The sequence below is a fragment of the Hemiscyllium ocellatum genome, chromosome 5, assembly GCF_020745735.1.
Source record: "Hemiscyllium ocellatum isolate sHemOce1 chromosome 5, sHemOce1.pat.X.cur, whole genome shotgun sequence".
NCBI classification, from domain to species: domain Eukaryota; kingdom Metazoa; phylum Chordata; class Chondrichthyes; order Orectolobiformes; family Hemiscylliidae; genus Hemiscyllium; species Hemiscyllium ocellatum.
In genome coordinates this window covers 99,720,826-99,747,946 of record NC_083405.1, presented here as the reverse complement: position 1 = coordinate 99,747,946, position 27,121 = coordinate 99,720,826, and the positions used below count along the sequence as shown (strand labels likewise).

The following is a 27,121-nucleotide window of genomic DNA, read 5'->3' as shown; positions in this document are numbered from 1 at the left end:
TATTCTGGAATTAAATGTTACCTACTTAATCCTAGACAATTCGCACAACAAACAAGATAACACAACTTTATAGAAATGATATGAATTGGTGAAAAGGGAGAAAAAAACATCATTAGGGGCAAGAATCTCAAAAGACTCAAAGGATAAAATGGGATAATTTCTCAAGATTCCCTGAGTTGCATACTGGCAAGATCAAAATGTGAACCATTATAGTGGTGGAAGGTGTTCAGATAGAATGTCAGTGAGACAGATTTTTGAATAGCACTTACAGTTCAACTTTCATGGTGTATGAGTCAAAGATAAAGATATATGAAACTCTCTCAGGTTAACAGAAATACTTTTCTGCAGCTTGTCCTACTATCAGGTTTCCTCTTACTTTATAAATACAGAGACAGAGAGAGAGAGAAAGGGAAAGACTTGCTTACTGCACACTTTGGAGGTCTGTTTTCTTCTGCTGACATATGCAGGTCTTGGTAGAATAGGAACCGATTCCAAAGCAGTGTTGCTCGGCTACGCTAAGGTTATAAGACATCAGTTAAGAATAGGCCGTGCAGCCCATTGGGTCTTTTCTGCCTTATCTCATAATCCTTGATTCTCAGCATATTAAAAATGTCTGCCTATCTTAGCCTGGAGTATATTAATGATCTGGCCTCTGCAGGCGTTTGTGGTAAAGAATTCCACAGATTTACTACTTCCTCATTACTGTCTTAAATGGGTGGCCCTTTATTCAGAGATTATTCCCTCTGGTCCTAGACTGTCTCACAATGGAAAACCATCCTAGACAGCTACCTAAGAATCTTGCATGTTTCAAGAAGGTTGCCTGCCATTCTTCTAAACTTCAGTGTGTACAAGCCCAAGCCACTCAACCTCTCCTCATAGGACAGTGCCTCCATACTTAGGTTCAGTGTAATGAACCTTCTTCAGACTGCCTTCAATGCCAATATATCTTTCCTTAAATAAGGGCTCAGAACTGTTGACAATGTTCCAGCAGTGGTCTGAATAAAGCCTTATACACTTTCAGCAAGACCTCCCTGACCACTCCCTTCGTGACTCCCTCGTCAGGTCCACACCCCCCACCAACCCAACCTCCACTCCCGGCACCTTCCCCTGCAACCGCAGGAAATGCAAAACTTGCGCCCACACCTCCTCCCTTACTTCTCTCCAAGGCCCCAAGGGATTCTTCCATATCGGCCACAAATTCACCTGCACCTCCACACACATCATCTATTGCATCCGCTGCACCCGATGTGGCTTCCTCTATATTGGGGAGACAGGCCGCCTACTTGCAGAACGCTTCAGGGAACACCTCTGGGACGCCCGAACTAACCAACCCAACCACCCCGTGGCTCAACACTTTAACTCTCCCTCCCACTCCACCGAAGACATGCAGGTCCTTGGACTCCTCCATCGCCAGAACATAACAACACGATGGTTGGAGGAAGAGCGCCTCATCTTCCGCCTTGGAACCCTCCAGCCACAAGGGATGAACTCGGATTTCTCCAGTTTCCTCATTTCCCCTCCCCCCACCTTGTCTCAGTCGATTCCCTTGAACTCAGCACCGCCCTCCTAACCTGCAATCCTCTTCCTGACCTCTCCGCCCCCACCCCACTCCGGCCTATCACCCTCACCTTGACCTCCTTCCACCTATCACATCTCCATCGCCCCCCCCACCCCCCAAGTCCCTCCTCCCTACCTTTTATTTTAGCCTGCCTGGCACCCTCTCCTCATTCCTGATGAAGGGCTCTGGCCCGAAACGTCGAATTTCCTGTTTCTTGGATGCTGCCTGACCTGCTGTGCTTTAACCAGCAACACATTTTCAGCTCCCTATTTTTATACTTGATTCCAACAGTCTATTTCCCTGAAGTTGTGTGCTAGCTATGACTCTAAACAGAGATGACATTCTGTGGGTCCACACAGGACCTGCCAGGCAGTCACTGAATCTATATCTATAATCATCTTTTGGCTGTAACTGTCTTTCTTTAAAAAAAACATATTGGAGTTAAAAGTTCATTATTTCCATAAATACTTTGGTGTTCTGATCCATTATTGTGATACAATTGATGCCAAAAGGCTCATTTCTTGAAGTTATAACAATGTCAAAAACAAAATTGCCCAACTGGGACATGGTACTGACGATGATGAAGTCTGTAATGCCTGACTCAAAAGAGAAGCAAGTTTATGATCGTCAAGAAGAAAGCAAAGAAAACTATATTCTTCAGTTTTGCTCACACTTCCAATATATTTTCACTGTGATACAAATCTTAGTTAAATGTTAATACATCTGACCTGATGGGGAAAAAGTGGAGAGGAAGATCAGAGTGCAGTCTTTCCTCAATGCAATTATTATGTAGAGACACTGTCTACAAAGGAACACAGGCATCCCCATTAGAGAGAGAGAGGTAATTGGTTATGTATAGCTTGAAGGTAATCACTCCACAAGCATCAGGTAAGGTGAGGAATCAAGCCTATATGACTTACCATAGCTAGTACATGCAATTGGCTTTATTCTGCACCAGAATAGCAAATTGAGCTAACTGATCCCCTGTATGATTATGATTAACTATATCAGGCAAAAACATGGTGAAATAAGCACAGGAGCCTCCGAGAAGTCAGTACCAATTAGCCTAGATTTAAAGTAACTGACTGAGGAGAGTAGAGGAGAAATTGTTTGGTGGTGGTGAGTTGAACTCACAGCTTGAAAAGATAGAGACTCTCGTCCATTTTTAAAAAAAACTTGGTTACACACTTGTGCTACAGACTAAGAGCTGGAAAATGGAATTAGGCTAGATTTTTATATTCCAAGTGGTACAGGCATGATGTGTCAAATGTCTTCTAAGTTCCTAGAAAGAGCTGGATCTGTGATTGACTACAGAGAAGCTGAATATTGGGAAAATTAGGACTATTTAAAATTTTAACAATGAATTGATATGAAAAGCCAACTAAATATGAATAAGATGTACATTAATGGTAATTAAAGCCCTTTAAAAATATAAATTTTGCATGTTATGTAACTTCATTGTAGAAAATTTCAAACAGCACTGAAAAGGAAAACTGAGGTTTCTATTAATTCTGCATCCTCCTACATACTAATTGCTTCCGGTTTCCTCAGTTTATTTGATCCACACTATGTATTTTAGTAAATTCACTTTTCCTTTCTCATTCCTTTTTATAACAATAATTTTGTTTTGTCCAGTATAACTTAATCTATGCCTCAATCTCAAACATTTGACTTTATAAATAGTTACTTGGGTAAACATTAGAAACAGAAGAATGCAACTGCATTTAACATATTTTTAAAATCCATTTTTTATGATATTTTTATTTTAGGTTGGCCTTTTGGACTGTGTTCCAACTTCAGCTCATCTAACTGCAGAGCAAGAGAAAGATATTGAAGTGGCACGTTGTGGTGCTCTGGCATTGTGGAGCTGCAGCAAAAGTAAAAAAAATAAAGATGCTATTCGTAAAGCTGGTGGTATTCCTCTATTGGCTTGCCTGTTGAAGTCTCCTTATGAAAATATGCTTATTCCAGTTGTTGGCACATTGCAAGAATGTGCTTCAGAGGTAACAAAAATCATTGATCATGCAATATTACATTTCTTTGAAAATATTTTCACTTGTCCTTTGTCATTTCATGTTACAGATACTTGTACTTTATCAAAGGTCCAAAACAAAAGGACTGCCAGCTTTATAGAAAATTAGATTAAAAGATAAAAGTAGTATTACTGTTATAATATCAGCAAAATTGTCAGACTTGATATCTAAATATTAGTAAATTCTAGCGATAATTTGCTTGTTACCTCTAAAAGCTGCAATTTTGAACAAAGGTTTTATCATAAAGATTTGCTTACCCATGAAGTGGCCACAAACCCCCCAATAATATTTGCTGGGCCATGATTTTAAATCTGTATTTATCAAAGGCACCATATCTTCACAGGCAAAGGCTAACAAGGCAGTGATGTTACTCTGCTTTCTGCTGTAAGCTGATCCATTGACAATATCATTCATGGGAACTGTACTGTTAGTGGCAGTCAAAGTCTCGACCACCTTCAATGTCCTTGAGTGTTACTTGCTGTACCAGGAGCAATTAACAACATCGTAAGTATGTAGGTGCACCAGATGGCTGATGTTTTACTCATAAAGCAAATATCTTTAATTTTTCCTGGGAAAAAAATAGTAAGGTAAACCATGCTATTACAGTTCATGTGTAACGCACGATTCTGCAAACTCCAATAAATTAGACTTAGATCTGACAGTTTGAACACATAAGTGGAAAGCTATGATTTTGAACAGCTGCAAAGGTTTCTGTTTCCATTTTATCAATAACCATTAGAACGTTGGGCAGGATTTTACATGCCCTCACTTCGTGCATTTTCAGGAGATCACTTAATATAAGGTGGATGCCCTAGCCACCGCTATCACACACATTCCCACCTCACCTTCATAAGACATCATACATAAATAAATAATTAAGGGTCAGCTGAGATTGTACAGTACAGCAGCTCAGCACTGCTGCCTTACAACACCAGGGACTTTTGTTTGATTCCAGCCTCTTATTCTCCTGTGTCCATGCATATTTCTGCCAAGTGTTCCGGTTTCCTCCCACAGTCCAAAAGTATGGAAGTTATGTGGATTGGGGCATGCAGAATTGCCCCTTAGTGTCCAGGGATATGCAGGCTTGATGGATTAGCTATGGTAAATGCACAGTTATAGGGATAGAGTGGAAGGGTAGGATGCTATTTGGAGGGTCAGTGCACACTCAATGGGCCAAACATCCTCTTTGTGCACTGCAGGGATTCTGTGATTCTATTAATATTACCCTGTCCACACCATACAGATAACACTGACAGTCAGTCAGGAGTGCACAGCCTGTTTTTTAAAATAAGATCTTAGGACCACACGAAGGAAAAGGGTACTTCTTGATGGGCTGCCCTTTGTATTATTGGACACCTCTATGAAGATTGTATTGCTTTATCTTGTGCTTTAAGTCAGGATTGCTACCGGCACACTGGGATACTACATCGAAATATTTCAGCTGTAAGTGTCAGCACATACAGTGTCTCTCAGGCTGCTGGCACCTTGTTTTGAACTAGGTTTCATCAACTCCTTGTGTACCATAACACTTTTTTATTTATATATGTACTTATTTAGTAGGTTATCAAACACAACTCTCTCTTCACATGCTCATGCTGGTCTGGTGTCTTCTCTCTTATTGATATGATTTGACTTATTATTGTCACGTGTACCTAGGTACAGTGAAAAGTTTTGTTTTGCGTGTAGTACTGATAAATCATACCAGACAAAGTACATTAGGGTAATAGAACAGAGCGAGGAATACAATGTAATGGCTGCAGAGAAGGTGCACAAAGAGCAAGATCAATATTAAATTTAAAATTTAATTTTAGTAACAACGGGGAAGAAGTTGTTCTTGAATCTGTTGGTCCTGCGTTAAAGCTTTTGTATCTTTTGCCCAACAGAAGAGTTTGGGAGATTATGACTGAGGTTGGAGGTGTCTTTAACTATGTCTGCTGCTGTCCCGAGGCAGTGAGAAGTATAAATCGAGTCAATAGATAGAAGGTTGGCTTGCGTGATGAACTAGGCTATGTTCACAACTGTCTGCAATTTCTTACGATCCTAGGCAGAGCAGTTGCCATACCAAGCTGTGATGCACCAAAATAGAATGCTTTCCATAGTGCTTCTAAAAAATTCATAAGAGTCTTTACAGACATGCTGAATTTTCTCAGCCTCCTGAGGAAGTAGGCATTGTTGTGCTTTCTTGATCGTCACTTCAGCGTGGGTGGATCAAGACAAATTGTTGGTGATCATCACTCCTAGGAACTTGATGCTCTTGACAAGCTTCACTTCAGCACTATTGACGTCAACAGGGGTGTGCCCTCCACCTTGCTGCTTGAAGTCAAAAACCAGCACTTTTATTTTGCTGGCATTGAGGGAGAGATTATTATCTTTACACCATGCCACCATGTACTCTATCTCTTTACTGTATTCTGTCTTGTCATTGGCCTACAATAGAGCCATCATCAACAAACTTGTAGATGGAGTTAGAATGAAATTTGATAGCATGTATCTCATTATATTTCGTCACCCCTACCCCCAAATTTCTCACTGCTTGGTCCACATTATTCCAGTGGTTCACTTTTACTTAATTGCATGTTATTCATACTAATTAATTTTATTATTAACATCATTATTACCATTATCAGTAATACCACCAGTCACCATTTCCTCTCTGCCAACAGTACCAATCCTGATAAGTCCAAGTATCTCAGGTTGACATAATCTGAAATTTTAACTGTGCATCCTGATCAAGTTTATTTGAGTTCAGCACTAGGGTAATGATGTTATATTGTGCCTGGTATCATCATAGTACTTTTACATTGTCTGATGTAGCATAATAATGGTAATTGGGATAATGATTGACACCACATCCACTAACATCCACTCCCTCCACCACCAATGTTCAGTAGATCAAAATCCTGGAATTTCCACCACCCCCCAAACAACATTGTGGCTCAACTTGCAACACATGGATTGCAGTGGTTCAAGAAGGCAGCTCACCACCATCTTCTCAAGAGCAGCTAAGGACTGGCAATAAAATGCTGTGCAGCCAGGAATGCTCACGTCCCACAAATGAATTTTTAGAAGTGGCTGCCCACATTCTGTGATAATCATACTTAGTCTCACTTCTTGGCCTAACTTCTTTGGTTCTATGATTCTAAGTAAAATCAATGCCTTCCCTTGCATTCTGAGTTTCTCTTCAGGCATTCTGGCAATATAAGATCTAAGTTGATCTGTTTGCCTGATAACTGTGGCACCTGACTTCCTATACTTAATCAGACCCTCTGCCGTAGCATTGAGGTTGACCGAGTTTTCTCCCTTTGTCTAGAGTTGTACCACCTCTGATAGTTTATGTTATGGTTTTTCTCTTGTCATTTTATCTTATGGTTTTGAGACATTTTCTGAGGGGTCTGAGAAGCTTCGCCTATGGCAAAATTTGTGGTGTAGTCAGGCAAGAAATGCAATAAGGACTTCCCAATATTGAGAGCACCTAGCTGCATCTTCCATGTAATTGCTGAATGACAAGGCGAGCCCTTTGTTAAGCATCAGTGTGTTGCCAATAAGAGAAATTATCACTTGTTCAAACTTTATTCGTGCAACAATACACATCATCAATATTAGGTTTTCTATTTTTCCAAATGCACAGAACAAGTTAAATGTCAACGATTCTTAACATGGAAGTCACAATAGATGCTGGTTGACTTAAGCTTGCTGCTTTCTCAGAAGACCCTTGGACACTAGTCACCAGTATTTCAGGGCATAAGTGATGAGCTGTAGCCATGCTTACCCCATATCCCTGCATATAGGGGCCAGCACTTGTCAGATACCAAAGAATCTTCATGGCACATTTCCAATACACTGATAGTATGCAACTGTACTTCATAGAGTCATAGGTTCATATACCAAGGAAACACGCCCATGTCTACCAGGTTTCCTAAACTGAACTAGCCCCATTTGCCAGTGTTTAGCCAATAACCATCTAAGCCTTTCCTATCCATCTACCTGTTCAAATGTCTTTTAAATATTGTAATTGTACCTACCTCTATACTTCCTCTGGCAGCTCGTTCCATGTGGACTTGATGGGGCAAATGGGCTACTTCCATGTAGAGTCATAAAGATGTACAGCACGAAAACAGAACCTTCATCCAAGTCCTCCATGCTGGCCAGATATCCTAATCTAATCTAGTCCCACTTACTAGCACCCAGCCCATATCTGTATAAACCCTTCCTATTCATACACCCATCCAGATGCCTTTTAAATGTTGCAATTGTTCCACCACTTCCTCTGGCAACTCATTCCATACATGTACCACCCTCTGCATGAAAATGTTGCCCCTTAGGTCTCTTTTATACCTTTCCCATCTCACCCTAAACCTATATCCTCTCATTCTGGACTCTGCGACCCCAGGGAAACGACCTTGTCTATTTATCCTATCAATGCCCCTCATGATTTAATAACCTCTTTAAGGTCACCCCTCAGCCTCCAAAGCTCCAGGGAAAATAGCCCCAGCCTACTCAACCTCTCCATATAGCTCAAATCCTCCAACCCTGGCAACATCCTTGTAAATCTTTTCTGAACCTTTTCAAGTTTCACAGCATCCTTCCAATAGGAAGAAGACCAGAATTGCATGCAATATTCCAACAGTGGCCTAACCAATGTGCTGTACAGCCGCAACATGACCTCCCAATTCCTCTATTCAGTGCTTTGACCAGTAAAGGAAAGCACACCAAACACTTTCTTCACTATCCTATCCACCTGCGATTCTACTTTCAAGGAGCTATGAACCTGCACTCCAAGGTCTCTTTGTTCAGCAACACACTTCCTAGGGAGTGTCGCGATTGTAGAGATTCCGTGAGAAGCATTCAAACACCCTTTGAATACCCTGAGGTTTCACACACATATTGCTTCCTTGTTCCCTGAAGGGCCCCAATCTTTCCCCAGATAACCTTTTCCCTCTCATGTATTTATAAAATATCTTAGGAATCTTGCCAATCTTTTCTCATTTTCCCTTTTTGCTGGTCTAGTTGCTTTCTTAAGTTCCCTCTTGCATTTCCTATATTCCTCCACAGTGGCAGCTGAACTGTGCCCTCTGGACTTGCTAAAGCCTTTCTCTTCTTCCTCATACAGTCCTGAACTGTCCTAGATTGAATGAGGAAATGTCGTGGCTGTGACATTGATTTATCTTCAAAAAGTTGTTTCCCGTCAGTTTTGGTAATTGCAACTCAGATTAGTAAGATTGGCTATTCCCTAACTGAGAACATATTCTCCTGATATCTCTCTGATTTTCCACAACAATTCTAAATCTGGATGATTTATGTTCATTACCAGAAAAATGTTTTTTACTGATAGTCCTTTCACTTCCTCAGCTTCATTCCTAGTCCGAAGTCCAGAAATGCTTCTTTTGTTGGATTCACTACATACTGGCACTGAAAATGTTTTCAGTGCATGTTTAAGGAGTCTGTAACTTCCATGTTTTGTATAATGAATTTTTCCTAATTGATATTAGGGCAGATCAATCTCCTGCATGATTTAATTTATGCTCTCAGCACTCTGGTCAAAAATTCAGAGGTAAGATTCAAATGACATGGCTGAGTTAAAAAATAAACATGGTAAATTTTGCTTTATTTAGAAATAGATTCCTGATTCTTTCAATACTGCTCCTTGCTGCATTTTTATCGGCTGCATTAAAATTCCATCCAAAGCCCATATCCTGTACTGGAAAAAGGCACATTCCTCATGAAAGGCTTATGCCTGAAACGTCAACTCTCCTGCTCTTCAGATGCTGCCTGACCTGCTGTGCTTTGCCAGTGCCACATCTTTCAACTCTAACTCTCCAGCATCTGCAGTTCTCACTTTCTCCTGAATAACACAAGGGGTAGAGCCAAAGGTAGCAACTTGTTACTCCTTAAATTCAGATAATTGGAAGGGGGATGAGAGATTGAAGGTGAAGAAATGGATTTTTGGCACCATGCAGTAAACTGTTTAAAGAACATATGCTTGATAGAAATGTAAGGAAAGTGGTGGGATTGAATTCAATGCTCTCACCATGGAGTTCAGCTTGGAGGTGACATGTGCTACATAACAGAGCAAGAAAATGTGGGGGCAAACACACATTTGCCTGTCCATCTTTATCTGATTAAGTCCAGGTCTGAACGGGCCAAGGTCAGCTTTTGTGTCTGAAGGCACATAGCAGTGCCAAATTGTACAATACAAGGCAGACCACTAATATTCATGAGATCCTTTGGGTTGTATACTGCAGAACCTCCAGACAGGTCAAGGCTGCAGAAACGGATTTTGAGAGGCCCAGTGGTGTGTTTGATGATGGTGCTACCCTGATGTTTGGAACTGTATTGTCTGTTTAGGATGTCTGGCAGTACCTGAGAGCCTCCCTCCCAGAACTACTTCTAAATCTTCCTCCTCTTCACCTAAAAAAGCTAGGGGAATGGACCTTTGTCATTTTCAATACCTAATAAATGCTCATCTTTAGGATATCTATTTTGCTTGTGGACATTTGTCTATCAGTTAGTCATGACCAAACATTCAGAGCCTACAATATTGTTACATAGCGCTGAGTATATCTACAACTGTTCATGATTTGATGCCGGTGTTAGACTAGGGTATACAAAGTTAAAAATCACACAACACCAGGTTATAGTCCAACAGGTTTAATTGGAAGCACTAGCTTTCAGAACGCTGCTCCTTCATCAGGTGACAATCACCCTGATGAAGGGGCAGCTTTCCGAAAGCTCGTGCTTCCAATTAAACCTGTTGGACTATAACCTGGTGTTATGTGATTTTTTTAACTTTGTACAACTGTTCCATTATTCTTGTTGATAGTAATCTTGGACAATCTTCTTTACAATACTTTGGAGGGAGGCCCAGTTTAGCTTACATGTGAGGTCATCTCACACAGACTGTCCAATGGAAACTAGGCACTAACATGAATATTCAATAGAGACTGAAACTTACTTTTTCCATGTTCCTAACTCTCCTGTAACGAGCAATCCATACCAAACATGAGGCATGCTAGTTTTTTTACTAAGTTAGTCACAAGAAATGATGAGGCACACATGAATAAAGTGAAATGCAATACAATATGCAAAATGATCATGTAACAAATTGAACTTTTTAACACACTATGCTGCCTTTGTGCTGTCATAAAATTTTGTTTCCTCTTGTGCTCTCTATGCCTTGTTGCAAACCTGATATCAGCTGCTAAGAAAAAGACAGTCTACTTAGTGCACTGCCCTGATATCTTTGATGACTGTGCCACGCATCCTCCAGAGGTTCAAAGCCTTGAGGGTTCTGGCCTACTGGGAGTCTCCTGCACTAATTCAGGGGCATCCTCATCTTCACTAGTTGGAGCTGTTGGGGTCAGAGGTATTGGGGATAAGGAAAACGTACTTGCCCTAGGATGTCCTGAGAGGAAGCATCTAGGAGGGCAGGCACATGCTTCTCTTGCATCTGGGTAAATGACACTTTACTAACTGCGTGAGGGGAGCAAGCACTTTAAGACATCCCTGGTGCCTCACACCCCATTTTCTTCTAGATAGTACAAGGCTGTGTGAAGGAATGTAAGTCAGAGTGTGTATGAGTCGTGTATTGGATCTGGCTTTTTATGCTAGTTATTAATCTCTCCATTGAGAAATCTATAAATTCATATGCCTGTGCCATGACAAAATCCATGACTTACATGGACTCATTCATAACCCATACAAAACTGTGCATAACCTCAAGCTTCCCCATCATATGTTCTCCTTTTGCTGCATGTCCTTGGCCTGGTCTCCAAAAGTCCTTTGTTATAGGAGGTCCTCATTAGTAGCTACTAGGGCGTGTTTGCAATGTGCTCATTTGGTTATGCCTCTTTTTCTAAATGTAACCCACTCACAATCTCTGTGGGTGAGTCAGCATAATGTTTTCAGAAGAAGTAAACACCACTCCATTCTCTGGATCATTAATGTCATTGTCCTCAGAGATGGAATCTTTGGCTCCTTTCATGGCTGTGACTCAACCAGGGGGGGAAGTGAGGTCCTGTATGAAAAGCAACAAACAACATATTAAGGATCAGCAAGATCTGAGAGTGCATTAAATTTCCTTATATGCCTCCTGCGTGTCCATTTGCCAGCACCAATTTGGATTCAACATAAGAACATAAGAACCAGGAGCAGGAGTAGGCCATTTGGCCCTCCAAGCCCACTCCGCCATTCACTAAGATCATGGCTGACCTTTTCTTGGTCTGAGCTGCACTTATCCACCCTCTCACCATAACACTTAATTCCTTTACTGTTCAAAAAATTATCTATCTTAGCTTTAAAAACATTCAATGAGAAAGCCTCAACTACTTCACTAGGCAGGGAATTCCATAGATTCACAACCTTTTGGTGAAGAATTTCCTCCTCAATTCAGTCCTAAAACTGCTCCCCCTAATTTTAAGGCTTTGTCTCTTTGTTCTAGTTTCACCTGCTAGTGGAAAGATCCTCCCTGCTTCTATCTTATCTATTCACTTCATAATTTTATAAGTTTCTATACTATCCCCCTCATTCTTTTAAATCCCTATGAATATAATCCTCGTCTACTCAGTCTCTCCTCATAAGCCAATCCTCTCAACCCCAGAATCAACCTAGTGATTGTGCTCTGTCCAGTGCCAGTACATTCTTTCCTAAATAAGGAGACCAAATCTGCATGCAGTACTCCAGGTGTGGCCTCAGCTGCACCCTATACAGCTATCACATAACCTCCCTGCTTTTAAACTTAATCCCTCTAGAAATGATGGACAAAATTTCATTGCCTACTTAATTGTCTGTTGTGCCTACAAACAAACCTTCTGCGATTCATGCACAAGGACATCCAGGTCCATGTGCACAGCAGCATGCTGCAATTTTCTACAGTTCAAATAATAGTCTTTTACTGTTTTTCCTCCCAAAATGGATGACTTCACTTTTATTAACATTGTACTCCATCTTTCAGACCTTTGCCCACTCACTTAAATGATCTATATCTCTCTGCAAACTTGAGTCCTCTGCACACTTTGCTCTATCATTCATCTTAGCGTTATTTGCAAACTTTGACACACTAATTCAAATCATCAGTGTAAATTGTAAACAATTGCAGTCCCAACACTGAGGCGCACAACTAGTCACTGATTGCCAAGTAGAAAAGCATTCATTTATCCCAGTGTTTGCTTCCTGTTAGTTAACCAATCCTCAATCCATGCTAATACATTACCTTAATAACAAGCTTTACTTCTGACTGCCCACACTCACCATCTATGGTTGCTTGATCACCCCTTTTTACTATAAAATGCATCTCCTCTTCCTCTGTACAGATGAGTAGTTTCATTTCAGGTGCTACACTACCGTTCCTGGACTTGTCCCGCCATTTGTGCTCTTATTGTCCTGAATGAAAACACGTCGATTTAATAATGTGTTGCATGATAGTTAGCCTATTTGTTTAAATGCAGCTGCACTAACTCTATGCACTCAGAGAAGCCAAACCACCATTCACTTTGACCTTAATTGCCAAGTAATACTGAAGCTGCGGGGAGGGTGGAAGGCTGATTTAGGGTTGCAGGAAGAAATGGAACAGATTTGTTTCTTGGAACTAGTGACAAAGCCCCATAAAATTAGAACTGTAATCCATACAAAACCCTTGAGCTACATATTTGGCTTTTTCATCATTATGTTGCTCCCTATTCTTGAAGATACCTTGGAAAATAATGTAGAAATCACTGCCCGTTTATACCACATTTTGAAATTGAATTGCTTTGGCTATTATTTTGTTTGCCATCTCAAGCCAAGTGAATTCCTCTGCATTTGACCTTAATTAGAATATCAAATATAGGAGTAGAAGCAGTCCATTCAGTCCTTCAAGTCTGTTTCACTATTCAATGAGATCATGGCTGATAATCCTCAACCCCACTTTCTTGTCTTTTCCCCAAACCTTTGATTAAAAATCTAATTTGCAGTCTTGAATACATTTAATGACGCATCTTCCACAGCCGTCTGCAGTAAAGATTCACTATCCCCTGAAAGAAGAAACTCTTTATGTATTAAATGGACGAGCCCTTACTCTGATATAACGTCCTCTGGGCCTACTCTCTTCCACAATGGGAACAAACATCTGCACCTGTTCTGTCAGGCACCCAAAAATCTTGTATATTTTATTAACTTCTCCCCTAATATTTTCTAAATTCCAATGACTATAAATCAACTTGCTCAATATTTCCTTATAAGAAAATGCCTCCGTACCCAACATAGTGAGTTCTCTTTGGATTTCCTCTGATGCCAGTAAATGTTTTCTTAGATAAAACTGTCCACAGTATTCAAGGTTTTTTTAATTAATTCATGGAATATGAGCATTGCTGGCTAAGTGAAATTTAATGCCTGTTCCTATTTGCCCTTGAGAAGGTAGTGGTGACCTGCCTTCTTGAGTTGTTGCAGTCCAAATTCTGTAGGCCCACAATGCCATTAAAAAGTGAGTTCCAGGATTTTGACTCAGTGACAGTGAAGGAATGGCAATATATTTCCAAGTCAGTATGGTGAGTGGCTTGGAAAGAAACTTGCAGGTGGTGATTTATTTGTTCTTTGAGAAGGAAGTGGTTGAGAAGATGCTGTCCCAGGATCTTTGGTAAATTTTTGAGGTGCATTTTGTACTTAGTACTCATTTCTGCTCCTGATCGCTCGTGGTAAAGAGAGTGGATATTTGTGGATGTGGTCGCAATAAAGCAGGCTGCTTTGTCTTGGGTGGTGTCAAGTTTCTGGAGTATTGTTAGAGCTCCACCCATCCAGGCAAGTGGGGAGTATACCATCACACTTATGCCTTGGAGACGGTGGATAGGGTTTGCAGAGTCAGTTACTCACTGCAGTATTCCTAGGCTCCTGACATGCTCTTGTAGCCATTGTGTTTTTGTGGTGATTCCAGTTGAATTTCTGGTCAATGGTAACTCACAGCATGAATGTATGCTAGTGAAACTGGAATCAATGGGAATCTGGGAACAAGCACAGGAAAATGGTGTGTTTGTTGGAGGTCAGTCATCCCAGCTCCAGGGTATCTCCAAAGGAGTTCCTCAGGGTACTGTCCTTGGCCTAACCATCTTCAGCTGTTTTATCAATGACCTTTCTTCCATCATAAGGCTAGAAGTGCAGATGTTGATGGTGGAGAATTCAATAATGATAATGCCCTTGAATGTGAAGGGGCAGTGGTTAGATTGTCTCTTATTGGAGATGGTCTTTGCCTGAAAGTTGTGTGACATGAGTGTTGCTTGCCGTTTTTCAGCCCATGCCTGGATATTGTTCAGGCCCTGTTGCATTTGGTCATGGACTGGTTCAGTATCTGAGTAGTAGTGAATGGTGCTGATCATTGTACAATCATTGGCAAACATCCCCACTTCTGCAATGTTGTCAGTGCTCAAAGTCTTTTCAGTAACCAGTGCCTCCAACTGTTTCTTGATGTCATGTGGAGTGAATCAGATTGGCTGAAGACTGTCATCTGCAATACTGGAGGAACTGTGTTGTCTGACTATTGCCTTGTGTGGTTTTAGCTAGACGCTTCTATTTATATATTCCGTTCCCTTTGAAATAAAGGCCAACGCTCAATTTGTCTTAAAATTAAAATAAAAATTGTTGATGGTGCAGATCTGAAACAAACAAAATTAGAATTAGTTGGAGAAACATAGGAGGTGTAGTAGCATATGTGGAGAGAAATCAGAGTTAACGTTTTGAGTCCAGTGCCCTTTCACTTTCTTAACGGGAAGGGACTGGACAAGGCAAGAAAAAAAATCGCATCAAGGTAGGAAGAAATAAATTCCATGGAGCAGGAATAGGCAGAAATAATGGATCTAGAAAAGCACAGCAGGTCAGGCAGCATCTGAGGAGCCGGAAAATCAATTTTTCAGGCAAAAGGTCTTCATCAGGAATGCCCTTCATTGGACTTTTGCCTGATACATAGATTTTCTTGCTCCTGGGATGCTGTCTGACCTGCTGTGCTTTTTCAGCACCACTCTAATCTTGACTGTAATCTCCAGCATCTACATTACCCACTTCCAGTTAAAAATAACAGATCTGCCTGGGCTGTTCTTTTGTGGATTTTGGGAAGAAGGTAGAAGCAGGCTGAATAGGACAGCGGATGTAGGACTATGGGAGGCTGCAAATAATTGTGGCCCCAGAAGTTATTTCTTTGGCACTCCATTAGTTACAGGCTGTTGTCCTAACTCAACTTTACATTAGTTAGTCAATCCTCTGTCCATGCTAATCTAAATCCCTCAACTTCATGGGCTCATATTTTACTAGGTAGCCTCATATCTGGTACCTCACCAAATGCCTTTTGTAAATGAAAATATATTACAACTACTGGTTCCCTTTTATCTATCCTATTTAGTTACATATTCAAAGAACTCTTATAAATTTTTCAGGCATAATTTACCCTTTTGAGGTAATGATGACTCTGTTTGATTAAAGTATGTATTTCTAAATGATCTACTATTGCATCCTTTATAACAGATTCAACATTTTCCGAATGTTACATGTTAAGCTAAATGTCCTTTTTTACTAATTTATAGTCTCCCTCCCTCTTGAGCATGAATGTTTCATTGGCAGTTTTCTACTCCTCAAAATCTAAGCATCCTGGGAGGATTACTACCAGTGTATTCACTTTCTCAGTTGCTACTTTCTTTAAAATCCTAGGATGCATCCCATCAGACTTGGAAGTGTACTAGTCTTTAGCCTCATTAATTTCCTAAATTTTTTTTCTTGTTGTGGTAATTATGTTTATTTCTACCCCTGACCTTGATTATTTAGTATTTTAGTGTGCTATTAGTGTTCTCTACCATGAAGAATGAAATAAAGTACATATTCAAATTCTCAGCCATTTCTTGGTTTCCTATTATTTCCGCGGCCTGTGTTCACTTTGGATTCTGTCTTCCTTTTCATTTATTTCAACAAACTCTTTACTTTTGTGTATTATATTACTTGATAATTGCTCCCAGTCTGTTTTCTTCCTTGTTTGATTATCTTTTGTTGGCTTTTAAAGCTTTCACAGTCTTCGGGCTTATCACCTATCTTTGACACATTATATGTTTTAATTTGATACTGTCCTTGGTTAATCATGGTTGGCTTATCCCCTTTCTTGAATCCTCTTCCTCATTGGGATATATCTTTGCTGTGAATCATGAACTATTTTCTGAAACATCTGCTGTTGTTCTGCAACCGTATTTTCTGCAAAATCATTTTCCCAGTCCATTCCAGCTAACTCTCCCCTCAGCCCTATGTAATTACCCTTATTTAAGTTTAACACAGATGTTTCTAACCCAAATTTCTTACTCTTAAACTGAATGCTAAATTCTACTCTGTTATAGTTACTTTACCAGAGGGGAACTTTGAAGTTGTTTATTAAAGCTACCTTATTACACATAACCAGATCTAAGTTATCTGATCCCTGATTAGATTCACTACATATTATTCTAGGAGTCTGTCCCAAATAAACTTGTTGAATTCTTCTTCATGGTTATCTTTTCCAGTTTGGTTTTTCTCAATCTACGTGAAGATTAATGTCACCATCGTGATTGTTCTGCCCTTTTTAATGTCTTAATTTTGTCCTAATTAATTTTCTGCCCTGTTGTTGCCAGTCCTCTCGGCTACTCGCACCAGTGTCTTCTTGTATTTGTTACTTCTTCCCTCTGCCTATATGGATCCTACATCATCTGATCATATTCCTTGCTATCATACTTATTCCATCCTGCACTACCAAGGCTACCTCATGACCTTTTCCTTCTTGGCTGGCCTCTCAATACTCTGAATACTTAGTTCCCAGCTTTGATCTGCTTGTAACCATGTTACTGTAATGACTGTAAGATCTTACCCATTGAGCTCTATTGGTACCATTAATTCATTTACTTTGTTCTGAACACCACGTGCAATTAAATAAAGCACTACTAAGTTTACCTTATTGCCATCATCCCCACATTACACCCCCACCCCCCTCTCACCTCCACCTTTAACCCTAGTTGCTGCTTTTTCTATACTTGTACACTTTAACCCTTCTTATCCAATGTTTGGTATCATTATCAAAATAGTTGCTGTACAGTGCCACCATATTATTTTGCTTTGTAAGCCTACATATTTCCTCCTACAAACCCTCAGTCTTCTGTGTAATTATTAGTTTAAAGCCCTCTGTATAGCCCTACTGATTGTATTCACCCAGACACTAATGGCTTGAAATTTCCATATCTTGCTGTTATCTACATATTGGAATAATTTTGTTCTCCAAGTTCCATATTATGGATCCATTACCTCCTGACTAATGAGCTTGAGTTTCCATTTTTTTCTAATTTTTCATGAACACTTGTCATGCATAAAAGTACTTCAGAGAAGGAATGATTTAATCACTTGCCAAATTCTCATAACATTTCACACTGCTTATATATTTCAATTGTTCTCGACACTTCAGAAACAGTAAAAAAGCTCCGAGGTCTTCTAAATTCCATATATAAAGATTGGATTTAATATTGTGTAGATCTCATTAATAAATGTTTCTTCATTGATTTCTCAGCCAAGTTACAGGTTGGCCATTCGTACAGAAAATATGGTGAAGAATCTGGTAAGAAATCTGAGCAGTGAAAGTGAGGAGCTTCAGATGCATTGTGCTCGTGCCATTTTCAAGGTACAGATACAAGTCTTCTCTTTAGTTTTCTGACTGTTACAATATATTTTCCCAATAATATTTCAAACTTTATTTATATAAAGCTGATTTTGAAAGTGGCTAGCTGTTATTTCCCAAACACTAGGGACAATAGGCACAGAATAGAAGTGGCATTGGGACATCTGTGCAGGGGGCAAATACAGGGAAATTCATTTAAAATTTAAAGCAGCTCCCTCCCTCACTGGCCATTACCAAGTGTAGTGCTCCTAATACACAGTTCTGCTCTTCCAGATGTCCTTGCATTGGACTTGCTTGGCATGGAGCCTCAATGCAATATTGTTGACATTCAAAATCTTCTGATTCAAACTGAAAATAAAGACTTTCAAAACACTTAATGTCAATACCTGGTCTGGAAGATTTGAGTTATAAGGAAGGGTTGGATAGGCTGGGACTTTTTTCCCTGCAGTGTAGAGGTTGAGAGGTAACCTTATCGAGTCCTGTAAAATCATGAGAGGCATAGATAAGGTAGATAGCCAACAGCTTTTCCTATAGTAAGGGAGTCTAAAACTACAGGGCATAAGTTTAAGGTGAGAGAGAAAAAATACAAAAGATCCAGAAGGACAATTTTTTTACACAAGATGGTGAGTTTCTGCCAGATGTAGTGGTGAAAGTGAGTACAATTTTGTATTTTAAGAAAAATTTAGACATGGGTGGAATAGGTATGGAGGCAAATGGGAATAATTTAATTGTGAAAATTGGGTGGCGTAGGTAAGTTGGACTGAGGGGCCTGATTCCATGCAATGGATCTCTGATTCTTTGACATCCTTTCTATTGTGCAGCAACCATAATGGCACACAGTACTCCAGATGTGGCCTAACTAAAGTTTTATGCAGTTGCAACGTGACTTGCTAACTTTTAAACTCAATGCTTGACTGATGAGGGCTAGCATGCCATACGTTGTCTTTACCATTTATCCACTTGTGTTGCCACTTCCAGGGAGCTATGGATTTTGACTTTAAAATCCTCCAAAATTACCATATGCCTCTGTCCTCAAGTACTGGAGTGTTGCCAGCATTTGATTGGCCAGCAGCTCTCTGAGGCAGGACTTTCTGTTCCTGAAGGATGAAAATCCCACTTCCAAACTATTAACAGCCAATTGACTATTAAAATACTCCGCTCAGACAGTTCCTCCTTGAATTTTTAGCCTGGAGCACTGTTGTGGGGAATTCGGTGCCTCATATAATTCAGTCTGTAATTTGAATATTTTCTGAGCATGAAATTATTTCCTGTTTGAGACTTGTGTGAAATAAAAAAATTAATTCATGGGAATTGAAATTCCACTATTTAATTTTAGGATGAACAAATTAATGGCTTCATTAAAATAGTGCTTGGAGGAATTTGATGCAATATGTTAATCATTGCACTAAAAATAGAGAACAAAGTAACTTCAATTGCCAAACATTTTTAAAAACATTCTCCGCAATACTTTTTTTCAGGATGGGCAATAAATGCTGGACTAACCAGTGAAACCCACATCCCATGAGCAAATAAAAAATGAATTGCACCTTGTCCCCACTGAAGTGCTCGTATTCTTCTTCTTCATAAATCCTTACTGAGGCAAAAAAATAATTTTACTTATGTTTTAACAGAGAAATTGCACGAGGTATTGAATGAGTTTTGGACATAGTTCTGTTTGATTTTGTATTCTTCATACAATTTTGTGCTTTCCATTCATAGTGTGCGGAGGATGAGGAAACACGTAATCTTGTAAGAACTCATTTTGGATTGGGACCACTAGTCAAGCTTGTCAGCAAGTCCGATAACAAGCAATTATTAGCAGCAGCCACGGGAGCTGTCTGGAAATGTGCCATCAGCATGGAGAATGTAGAAAGGTATTGATTAAAAATGTATGAGGAGCTTCAATTCCAGAATGAATCTGTTTCAAACAGATAAATACATTTACTTTAGAATTATCAGTTACAACACTTTGCATGTTATATACCTCAAATAACACTGAGAAATATAGCGAGGAGAGAAATTACATTAACCTTTGCCTTTATTGGATACCTGTACAGTTAGTCCCCCCATATCTGAGGGAGATACATTCCAATACATATCGCAGAAGCCCAAAACCGTGAGTAGGTGCGAACCCATTCATTTAAATGGGAAATGTACCTTTCCAGCAGCCTTCTGGTCCCTGGTTCTGGAATGATCCCTATAATATGTCCGGGCCTCTGTAAACCGTGGGTAATCGAAACTGCAGAAACCGGGGGGTCGCCCTTTATTTAATTTATTATTTATTTTTGCAATAGCAAAAAAGACAAATATTCTTTTACATTACTAATGCAAGAATAGTATGCTGAGTAAAATAATGCCTTTTTATTGGCCAATAAGGATATGTTAATGAAAATGTTAAAAGTTTTCCCTGTTGAGAGGACATATACTGTGAAAGGTAACTTAACTCTGTCCCATGGCAATGCTGGGTAAGTCATCAGTAAAAATCACTGTGGAGTGTTTATCCTTCTATTTGTATAGCATTACCTCTGGTCCTCATTTAATCGTGAAATTATTTTAATTGACTGAAGAGCCCACTTACGTCAGACATGGGCCTCTTGACTACATGTAAGGTAGAGTCTCATGATACAATTAGGATTTCAATTTAACAGAAGATTGCTTACCTAACCAGACAATCAAACCTAGAATGGTTAGTCTTTTGGAGTCACTGAAGCAGTATTTAGAGAGACATTTACCCATGACTGAATCAGTATTTATGAACTATATTAATGGTGTGTCAGGAGAGTTTTCAGCTAACATAGCACTACTTTCTACATTCTTTGCTTCACATATTCTCAGTAGGCTTTATCCATTTCTATCTTTGTCAAGAGAAACCTCCCGTGGAAAATGTGAAGTATTTTTATGTTGATATTAATCAACGGAGGGAGATTTTTGCTGTAGGAGCTGGTTGGAAAGCAAGCTTAGTTTCTAGGTATTTAGTGAAAAATCCAATTTTCCATATTTTTGTCATCTCAAATGTATCAAGTCAACTTTTGAATTGCAGAGGAATAGAATATTTGAGGGCCAGAATCTCAGGCTGTTATTAATTTCATTGCTTATGGGGTATCAGTGATCTTCATGCTCATATATGATCCAGAGAGGTTGACAGCCTACAATATGCACCCCAAAGTACTCGAGAAGTACCTTCATGAAATGCTCCAAGTTTATTGACAAAAAATGTGGTCAAATGGAAGTATTCTCTCCCAAGGTAAAAACAATGACTGCAGATGCTGGAAACCAGATTTTGGATTAGTGGTGCTGGAAGAGCACAGCAGTTCAGGCAGCATCCGAGGAGCAGCAAAATCGACGTTTCAGGCAAAAGCCCTTCATCAGGAATAAAGGCAGAGAGCCTGAAGCATGGAGAGATAAGCTAGAGGAGGGTGGCGGTGGGGAGAAAGTAGCATGGAGTACAGTAGGTGAGTGGGGGAGTGCCTGGCAGTTGTCATGATGTATTTATTCTGTAACGCAGCCATCACCTCAATTTGGCTGTTGATGGACAATAGATATCTCAATAATATGGCTCATAATAAATACTCCACTGTGCATCATGTCTGAGATTTCCACTTCCTTAACAGAATGCTATTTTTAATATAGTAGCATTTCAGATGTCCCTCTATTTCAACTTCTTTTTATGTCGATTGAACTGGTTTACTTAAGTTGAGTTTTTATTAGTGAACACTTAATGTACATTTAATGTACATTTACTTCAAATTGGTCAAAGAAAGTAGTCAACTATCTGACTGTGGTACCATTTAACCTTCCAACAATGCAATCTTACCCTGCAACTATTCTGTCTCTTTGACCTCATTTGGCCTTTCCATGACTATTGGACTTCTCTACCTCCTGATATTGCCTGGCTTGCTGTGTTCTTCCAGAATTGAAGAGATGTCTTTAAATCTGGTACCAGTTAAATAACACATTCTTTGAGACTTGTGCCCTCAACTGAAAAGAATAGTCTTCATCCGCTGACTATATTGTCCCATGCTTCAAGTACATTCCTTTTTATTGCCATTTGAATGATCCCTGCACCTCAGTAGTGCAGTCAGTTTGCTCATCCTCCCTCCAGTCATTGCTCCGATCCACACAATCTGAAAAAACATTAAACCTGTTGCACAAGTGCAAGGTTGAGGGATTACCAGTGCTATCTTCTGAATCCCCAAACCAACATTTCTTACAGTTTCACACTGTTGACCCTGGCCACAAACTAATTCTGTAATAGCTAACCTAAGAAATTTCTTAGACCACGGTTTTACTATGTTCCACTAGTGGCCTCAGCAAAGCTGCTGGAGTGCTGCAGATGTTCATGTTGGGACTCTTGATATGCATCTAACCCAGTGGATTCTGGAATTTATAGCAGTGAGGGACTTTTTGTAAACTATTGCATCCTGGATGTACCTACGATAAACTTGCCTCGGTGACTTGGTAGGTCGCAGTTGGTGCAGTTGAGGAGGTATCCAGTGAACAACTACAAAGACTGATGACTTTAAATTGCTATAATGACAGCCTTGCTATATTCTCTGTCAAATGCTGATGCAACTTTAGAAGACCAAATGCATAAATGGATGGAATCCATTTGATCTGTTGTAGATATGGTGATGATTTGAAAGAACAAACATGCTCATTCTTACAATCATGCTTTTTTCTCCCATAACCCTCTAATTTTGTCATCCATCCAACTTATTGTTAATATTACCCATAGAATCAAGGTTAGATCACTTGGAATACAGGGAGAGCTAGCTATTTGGATATATAACTGGCTTGAAGGTAGGAGACAGAGGCTAGTGGTGGGGGTTGCTTTTTGGACTGGAGGCCTGTGACCAGTGATGTGCCACAAGGATCAAAGCTGGGCCCACTGGTTTTTGTGATTTTTATAAATGATTTGGTTGTGAATATCAGAGGTATGGCTAGTAAGCTTGCAGATTACACTGAAGTTGGGAGTGTAGTGGACAGCCAAGAAGGTTAGCTCAGAATACAATGAGACCTTGAACAGATGGTCCAGTGGGCTGAGGACTGTCAGATGGAGTTTAACTTAGATAACTGTGAGATAGAAAGTCAAATCAGGGCAGGACTTATACACTTAATGGTAAAGTCCTGGGGAGTGTTGCCGATCAAAGAGACCTTGGAGTGCAGGTTATTAGTTCCTTGAAAGTGGAGTCAGAGGTATACAGGATAGTAAAAAATTCTGGTTAGTATGCTTGCCTTTATTGGTCAATGTATTGAGCATAAGAGTTGGGAGGTCATGTTGTGGCTGTACAGAACATTGGTTAGTCCACTTTTGGAATAGTGCATTCAATTTCTGGTTTTCCTTTTGTTTAGACATGGAGGTTAAACCCCTCTGTTAATTAAAACCAAGTTTCCAGAAAAGCTCGCCTCGCCTCGTAATCTGTTAAAAGTGTGAGTGAGTGAAAAAGAACTCCTAATTTCCACCTTTAAAGAAAAATAACAAATTATTTTCCTAATTAATAGTGAATACTATGCAAAATTATTAACAAACTGAATACTCTTTTTCTTAAGTAATTACTATCAAACCCCAACTCTATAAAAATGCTGCTCCAATAACACAATTATTAAAAATTACATTAACTTAATCTCAATTCTACACACACTCTCTCTTCTCCGCTGTCTTCAGTCGTTCATTTGCTGATCTCCCTGGCTCTTCTTCTTTTTTACTGCGAGTATTTTTGCAGGAAAAGGTACCTTTTGATAGAGAGTGACCTCGTCTCTCTTTGAGAGCAAGATGTTAGATGGGCAGTTAGTTCTCTGACTCTATGGTAGTTGCTCTGCTGTTCGGTGGCAGTTGCTCTCACCAATTTTCAAAATGCCTGTGCTTTTTTTATACCCCCAACATTGTTCCCTCTCATTGGCCCGATGTTGTCAAAACAATAAATTCAAACTTAAGAGGATTTTAGTATCCTGGGCATAATTTAAGTCAATTGATTAAATTTGAATTGTTGTCAAAACAGCAACCAAAACTCAGGTATCTATTTAACAGCCATTTGCTGCATGTATCTGTTTCGGAACAGCCTGTTTCTTAGCTGTTCTGTTCTGCCAGCTGTAGCTGTACTTTAAATTTACTTTAAAATTCAGAAAACACTTTCTGTCTTAAAGTGAACAAACATTCTTCCAAATTCGTAACACCCTGCTTTAGGAAAGATGTTGTTAAAGTTGAAAGCGTTCAGAAAAGAGTTACAAGGACATTGCCAGGGATGGAGGATTTGAACTATAGGGAAAGACTGAGTGGGCTGGGGCTATTTTCCCTTGAGTATCAGAATGCTGAGGGATGACCTTATAGATGTTTATAAAATCTTGGAGGCATGGATAGGTTGTAGAGCCAAGGTCTTTTCTCCTGGTTATGCCAGTCCAAATCTAGAGGGCATACGTTTAAGTGAGAGGGGAAAGATTTAAAACAGACCTAAAGGCAACATTTTCACTCAGAGGGCGATGCATGTGTGGAATGAGCTGCCAGAGGAAATAGTGGAGGCTGGTACAATTACAACATTTAAAAGGCATTTGGATGGGTATATGCATAGGAAGGGTTTAGAAGGATGCGGTCCAAATGCTGGAGTTGGACCAAAACCATACATATCTTTGACTTTGTGACTTCCTTCACTTTCTGAGGTAGAACTTTCAAAATAAATGAGTGAGAACATTTTTCCTCATTGCACCTCCAGTCGTTCTGCCAATTATTTTAATCTGTGGCCTTCAATTACTGACCCAATCATCACAAACTGTAATTTTTTCCATATCCTCTAACAAAATCTCTCATCATTTTGAAAATGTTCCATTTTGTAACTCCTTAATCTTCTCTGTTCCAAGGTCAATGGACTTAAATTATAAAGAGAGTTTTTAAATTTGTCCCTCATTCCTTGTAACATCCTTGTAAATCTCCTTTGTTCTTTTTCTAAGGCCTTTAAATATTTCTTGAAGTATTTTTAATTTTTCATGGATGGAACTATTGCTGGACAGACCAGTATTTGTTACTCATCCGTAATTGCCTTTGGAAAGGTGGTTGTAAACCAGGTTCTTGCACTGATGCATTTCATGCAGTATAGATAACCCATAGTACTGCTAAGAAGAGAGTTACAGGATTTTGATTCAGTGATAGTGAAAAAAAAATGGTGAATTGAAATGGTGAAATTGTTACCAGAAGCTGGATGAATTTTCTCTTCTTTGAACTACTCCACCAGTGAGAAATGGATAGACAATGCTCCATTAGTACTGGAGAAAGATGAACTATACATTGGTTTCCGAAGCAATTCCAGCATAGGTTCAAGGGTGAAGCAAAATTTTGTTGGAGGTGACAGTTACCTGGCATTATTATGACACAAATGTTACTTCCATATATTAACCTACATGTCCAGAAAATCTTTGGCAGGCGGCCATAGTCTGCTTCAGCATATGAGCATTTATGAATCCTGCTGAACTTTGTTCACTGGCAATTATATGTTGCCAACTTTTGACCTTATCATAGAATGAATATCATTGATGAAGCTGAATCCTAGAACACTATGCTGAGGAACTCTTGCAGATTGGTATTATATGGCAAGAAACCTGTTAGATCTCATGGTAAAGCAATCTTCCAGAAGGTTCAATGCAACTGATACTTTACCATAAGATCTCTCAGTTCATGTACACTTTCTACTATCTGTACAATATTGAAATTCTGTTGAATCACATTGCAAGATTGGGTACCTTCTTGTCAGTGTGAACTAGAATTGATGTTCATAGGGGCTTTACAGGGAGAAAGAGGAAATGAAAATCAACTGAGATAAGAGCAGAATTTATATCATTGTGAACATGGGGATGAATAAATTCAGAAGGAGAAGGATGCCAAAGTGAACTGACTAGGTGGACAAGAAAACTGAGGAGGAATGACAGGGAAAGGAATTTTAAAAATCGTTGAATGGTGAGGGGGAGGAAATAGAATACCCCTGTAATCTGTGGGAGAATATGTATCCAAGACAGGTTACAATTTCTTTGCAGGAAATGTGCGAAAGTTCCTAGATTTCAGAATGTTGGTATCATAAGATTAGTTGAGGCCCCTCTGCACTTTCAGGGTAAGTACTAGACGAAATCTTACAGGGTCATGGCAAAAACTCTGCGATAATTTTGGCGGTACAGATTTGATGGGCCGAAGGAAATAAAGCAAAGCACTGCAAATATTGGAAATTAAAACCAAAAACAGAAATTGCTGCAAAAGTTTAGCAGATCTAGCAGCATTTGTGTAAAGAAAGCAGAATTAACATTTTGAGTCCAATGACCCTTCTTCAGAAGGGCCTCTTCTGTACTGTGTGATTCTATGATTCTATACAAGATGTCCAGTAAGAACTGTCTCAATGTCAGGAGCAACTAGTTGCATTTTTCAACAGAGTTCTGGGCCTCAAGACAAGATTCTTGCTAGACAGCAGGGCGATGTCTATTAAGGGGGATTATTGCTTGTTATTAACTGCAAAACTTACCTTATTATTACTTGTCCTCCTATCTTGCTACCCATCATGAATAACCAAGACTGAGAATTTCTCAGCTAGAAAATCAGAGCAAGTACCTAGCAACTTTAGCTCACCATTTATTCCTCCAGACCTCCATCTTTGACACCTGGCAACAGTATCTCAGGATACACTTCATGTCTGTACAAGCTTCATGTCCATGGAAGTTGGTATCTGACAACTGCCATTCTCTCAGAACCCTTATGGTTGATATATTTGCAGGACTCTTCACTTTAAAACTACGCTTCGGGGCATACCAGCAATTAGCGCTCTAGGGACGGTTTGTACACAGGGACACACAGCCAACTGCATCTCAAGGATCCCTCCTGCCCTAATCCCTTATTCATTAGCTTACTGTGTGAATTCCATCTCT

The 27,121-nt window shown here is 39.6% G+C and overlaps 1 protein-coding gene across 1 annotated transcript in view; it reads left to right on the top strand.

Annotated features, from left to right (window-relative positions):
• odad2 (outer dynein arm docking complex subunit 2) overlaps nucleotides 1–27,121 on the top strand; it is a 374,269-nt gene that overhangs the window by 183,495 nt on the left and 163,653 nt on the right. Inside the window, exons 13-15 of the mRNA XM_060825721.1 lie at nucleotides 3,328–3,561; nucleotides 18,119–18,229; nucleotides 19,946–20,100. Of these exons, the coding sequence (XP_060681704.1) occupies nucleotides 3,328–3,561; nucleotides 18,119–18,229; nucleotides 19,946–20,100 (500 nt within the window). The remainder of the gene's footprint in view (nucleotides 1–3,327; nucleotides 3,562–18,118; nucleotides 18,230–19,945; nucleotides 20,101–27,121) is intronic.